At 46.7% G+C, this 5090-nt stretch overlaps 2 protein-coding genes across 2 annotated transcripts in view; one reads left to right on the plus strand and one right to left on the minus strand.

The window, feature by feature from the left end:
- Nucleotides 1-1105, minus strand: part of Tbccd1 (TBCC domain containing 1) — a 39710-nt gene extending 38605 nt beyond the window's left edge. The window contains exon 1 of the mRNA XM_004640883.2: nt 1054-1105. The gene's annotated coding sequence lies outside the window, so the exon portion shown is untranslated. The remainder of the gene's footprint in view (nt 1-1053) is intronic.
- A 357-nt stretch (nt 1106-1462) lies between these two features.
- Nucleotides 1463-5090, plus strand: part of Dnajb11 (DnaJ heat shock protein family (Hsp40) member B11) — a 19591-nt gene continuing 15963 nt past the window's right edge. Inside the window, exons 1-2 of the mRNA XM_004640884.3 lie at nt 1463-1747; nt 4483-4639. Of these exons, the coding sequence (XP_004640941.1) occupies nt 1680-1747; nt 4483-4639 (225 nt within the window). The 5' untranslated portion in view covers nt 1463-1679. The remainder of the gene's footprint in view (nt 1748-4482; nt 4640-5090) is intronic.

Here is a 5090-nt window from a genome sequence, read left to right on the forward strand (position 1 = left end):
GAGAGAGAGAGAGAGAGAGAGAGAGAGAGAGAGAGAGAGAGAGAGGAAACTAGTTTTTCTGGAACATGGCAGGGTGCATAGTAAGTGAGGGTACCAATCATATAATGCTTTGTGAGTTAGTACAGAGTTGACATTTTAGTCTAGATGCCATGAAAGGCCATTGGGCAGGAGTCTGACATGGTTTGACATTTTAAAAATATAAGGAAGGTGCCAGGGGTATATTAAAATATTGTATTAATAATATTAAGAATGGAGAGCCGGGGATATAGCTAAGTGGCATAAGCATTGCCTGGCAAGTACAGGGTCCCAAGTTCGATCCCCTGAACCGAGGGTGGTGGATGGGAGCAAGATTAGTTAACAGAAGACCGGGTGTGGTGGTGCAAATCTGTAATACCAGCGCTGGGAAGGCTGAAAACAGGAGAATCACTATGAGCCCAAGCTGTGTAGTCAGACTCTGCACCAAATACATTTAAAAAAAAAAAAAATTAGTTAAGAGGCTTTTCTAGGTAAGAGATGATGCGCTTGGTCCAGAGAAACATTAATGGGGATGTAGTGAAGAGACTGAAGACATACCGTAGTTGAGAGGTAAAGATGTGGATAGGTTATACGGAAAAGAAGCAAGGAAGACACCTAGTTTTGTCCTGAACAGCTACGTTTACTGTGATGAGCAAAACCCGGGAATCAGTTCTGCACTTATTGTGATGGTTTTACTCACTGCGAGCTTGGCACGTGTCACTGCTCAAAGCAAAGTGAAGATTTTTCTCCACCAGGGAGATGGCTCAGTAGGATAAGCGCTTGATTGCCAAACACAAGGATCTGAGTTCAATCCCCGGTTCCAGGAAAAAAAAAAAAATGCACACCCCTGCAAGGTGCTTGACCTCAGTTTTGTTGGTACACAGGCTCGGAATTGGGGAAGGGGATTGTCTCCCCACTACGAAGTGCTGGAGGCTGAGACTAAATCTGGTCTCCCCGGTCGCTTATCTCTGTAAGACACCGAGACAGTTTTGTTGGGCTACCTGAAAGTAAGATCTCCAGGCAGGGCCTCGTGCGTACCGAGTCTCAGTTCTGTCTCAGTCCCTCGGAACTCGTATCCCGCGCACCGCACCAGGTGAAAATTTGAGTCTGGTAACCTAAATAAAGTCCCCTCCCTCCATTGGTCCGTGCTGGCGGAGAAGCCTTGTGATTGGGCAAAATTCCGAGGAGGCGGGAAGAGGGGGGAGGCGCGTCTCCCAGGTACCCTCATTTGGCCCCGCCCCTACCCTTTACGTAGTTTTCTATGACTCCCTGGAGCCTACGCTGAGCAGCTTCCTGCGGCGGCGCGAGCCTCGACGTTCCTTCTTCGGATTGGTCAGAAGCTGCGGCTGCAGTTCCGAAGTCTAACTGGCTGGCCAAGCCGCCTCGGAGGTGAAGTGTACCGCGCTGATTGGCTCCGACGTGCCGGCCGCGTGTGATGTCCCGGGCGGCGATTGGCCCTCGCCTGCCGGGGGCTCCTCTCGCCGGGACTCCGGACTCCCGGGAAGTGAACTGGCTGAGGAGGGGGCGAGCCAGCTGTCTGTGCGGTCCTGGTTGGAGACCCCGGGTGTGAGGCGGCCTCACCCGGCCAGGAGGGCTGGCGAGCCTAGGCGGCGGCGGAACACGCCGTGAGGAACTCGCGGGACGGGGCCCGGCACGGAGGGACTATGGCCCCGCAGAACCTGGGCACCTTCTGCCTGTTGCTGTTGTACCTCATCGGGGCAGTGATCGCCGGGTGAGGAGAGGCAGCGCGGCGCGGGCCCGGGAGTCGGGCTGTGCCGGGGCACTGGCGGGTGGGCAGGCGCCGGGGGCAGGGGCTCTGGGGAGCAGCGCGGCCCGGCGGAGGGGCGGCTCGCGCGGGCGGGCGGGCGTGTGGAGGAGGTCTGCGTGCGGAGACAGCGCACAGGGGTTGGATCCCGGGCCGCTCACGGTGTGGGGGGATCGGACGGAGCAGCGGAGGGCACGGGGCAGACAGCTCGCTGGGACGGAGACCTAACAGTGCCCGGCCCGGGAGGAGGCGAGGGGCGCATCTGCGGTGGAGGAGGAGGGTCGCTGGGTCCCGCCGAGCCGAAGAGGGCAGGGCAACGCGAAGCCTGCGACGGGCATCCGGGGGCTGACGTTCAAGTGGGTGGCTTGTGCCCGGCCAGGCGCGGACTGCAGGCAGGGAAGCCGGGTGTGGACTGAGGGAAATGGGGTGAGGAAGCCGGAAGACTCTTCAGGAGGGAGCGCTGGGGCTTTGCAGCGTCTTGAGCCGCTCAGCCTGAGTTGTCATGGTGCCTCACGCTTCCTCTGGTGCCTCTGGAGAAACTGAATGGTGACAGTGGGAGGAGTAGTTCAGCGAGAGGTAGTAAACTCGGATTGTTCCAGCCCACACGTCCTCACCCCATTTGTGAATCGCATAACCTGGAAAAAACTACAGAAATTCCCCACTGTAACAGCATAATATGCCATGCCTGTGCAGAGGTAAGAGGGATAAGATGGATTCTTGATCGATGCAGCCTTTAAAATTCAAGGTCCTGTAATCCTGGTGACCAGGATATGGTACGATAGACTTATATTTACAACGCAAGAAATAGATCTTAGCTGATGGCTATGTATTGAATGTTCTAAACAGGGAAGGTACAACCTACATGGCTTTAGCCCGTTCTTATAAAGGTTAAACTTTGCAAAAATGCTTAAACTTTGTTGTCCTTTTCTTTGTGAAAATCTTAAATATTCAAAAGTCAACTTCTCATGCCAGACTTGGTGGTGTATGTCTCTAATACCAGCATTCGGGAGGCTGAGGCAGGAGGATCTTTGCTAGTTCAAGATCAGCCAAGGCTACAAATAATGAAACCCTATCTTGAAAGAAAGAGAAAAGAGAAAAAAGAAAAGGTTAACCTCTCTTAGGTGATGTTTGTTTTTTTCTTAATTATATTTTTCTTATAGTCACAAGTACCCTAAGATATTTAATAAAACATCAATATCAATACTTTTACTACTTTAATTTTAAACTTCAGTCATTCATAAAGGAGTCTGTTAGTTTGTTGTCCCTGATGGCTGAACTCCCATCTTTTGACTCTGTTTTTTCTGAGCTGTTACCTGGGGGTGGGGGTGGGGTAGGTACTGGGATTCATTCTGAACTACCTTACAAGTCCCTTTATTTTGAGACCAGGTTCACATGAACCAAATTTTTCAGCTTTACTCTTAATACAGTTAGTCCTTTTGTTATTATTTAGTTCCTGTCTCAAGAGATGTCAAAACTTTGCATTTTGGGGAAACCCTGTTTTATTATGGAACCCCTTGTGGGTAATAATTTTTAAAAACATACATAACATAAATGTCTATTTTTGTAAACCAAGCTTAATGAAATAATTCTAAAATACCATTTTATATTTCCTGGGTCTTGGAACACCAGTGTATTTTTCCTTGATACATTTTTAAATTACCATCACTGCTAAATCAGTGTCTCAATTGTGAATAACTTTCCTGTCATTGAGATAATTGATTTTCTGAATAGATTCTGGTGCCTAAAATTTCTCTGGAAAAAGGAATAGGTTTTTAATACTCTATTTATTTCGTTCATTGGGTGTTTATTGATCTTTTCAATAAATATCATTTCAGTCCTGAAAGTTTATGATGGTCTTAATCTTATCTTCCCATTACTGTTTCCCATTTCCTTTGTAATTAATTTGATTCAAGCGTTTGATTTCCTGACAAGGAGTTCAGTGGGTTTCTGGTTTATCTTCCTGTTCATGCCATATGCAGTTTTACTGCTACTAAACCATATAGGCTCCAGCTGGGTGTGATGGCGCACGCCTATAATCCCAGCACTAGAGAGGCTGAAAACAGGAGGAAGATCACTTCGAGTCCAAGCTGTATAGTGAGACCATGTACCAAATGCATTTAAAAAAAAAAAAAAGTTAACTTCAAGGTAGCTTATCTTTAATGTTCTGAGTCTTATTATTAGGACATTTATGTAACATAATCGTAAAGAAAACCATTTGGTGACATTGTTATTTGACTCTTAGAAACAGTCATAGGTCATTTGGAAGCAGTATAAAGAAAAGGAAAGAGTGGATTGTATTATATGGTTATTGCCCCCAAATAACATAAGACCATAAAATAAGAAAGTGGTCTCTTTTCCTTTCTTTTACAGTGCTGGGAGTCAAACCCAGGGCTTCCTGCGTGGTAGGCAAGCACTCTACCACTGTGCTGTACCCTCAGACCTAGATAAATTGCTAGTTGTTTTGAATAATATTGCCCCTAAAATACTTTGTTCGCACTATGGTTATTCAGTATGACTCATGAAAAATTTTGGTACAGTTCCTTTGTGTGTGTGTGTGTGTGTGTGTGTGTGTGACATACATCTTCATTTTTTGTACCTGTGCTTGGACAAAGCTAAAACATATAGGGGGAAAAGAAACTTTACATTTAAAGAAATGGAATAACATATAATTCTTCAATGAAATATTTTGTCCTCCCTTCCAGGAGAGATTTCTATAAGATCTTGGGGGTCCCACGAAGTGCCTCTATAAAGGACATTAAAAAGGCCTACAGGAAACTTGCCCTGCAGCTCCATCCTGATAGGAACCCTGATGATCCCCAAGCCCAGGAGAAATTCCAGGATCTGGGTGCTGCTTATGAGGTGAGGCAAGAAGAAAAGATGTAATATAAACAAAGGCCATGGAGCTGAAGAAGACCACAAGATGCAGAGAAACACTCCTTTAAGTCGTTTCTACTTAAAAATGGAGAATATGGGGCTGGCGAGATAGCTCAGCTGTCTAAGGCGCCTGCTTAGGCAAGTTAGGCAGGTGCATGGGACCACGGTTTGATCCACAAGCTGCACCAGCCCTACCCTCAGGGCAGGCCGAGCCGGCCAGAAAAGAAAAAAATGGAGACTAGACAAATCAGGATATAGTCAGGATACAGTACTCAGTGCTATATTGTGCTGACTATTACAATTACATTCATGTTTCTAGGTACTATTTCCTACCCTTTTTATGTTTATATTAATGAGAGAATACCAATCAAGAGGAGTAAACATAAAGATTATAAGTAAAGATTGAATAAGGACTTTTTTTTTTTTTTTTTTTTTC

This window comes from Octodon degus, unplaced genomic scaffold (genome assembly GCF_000260255.1).
Source record: "Octodon degus isolate 3935 unplaced genomic scaffold, OctDeg1.0 scaffold00128, whole genome shotgun sequence".
In the NCBI taxonomy this organism is placed as follows: Eukaryota; Metazoa; Chordata; class Mammalia; order Rodentia; family Octodontidae; genus Octodon; species Octodon degus.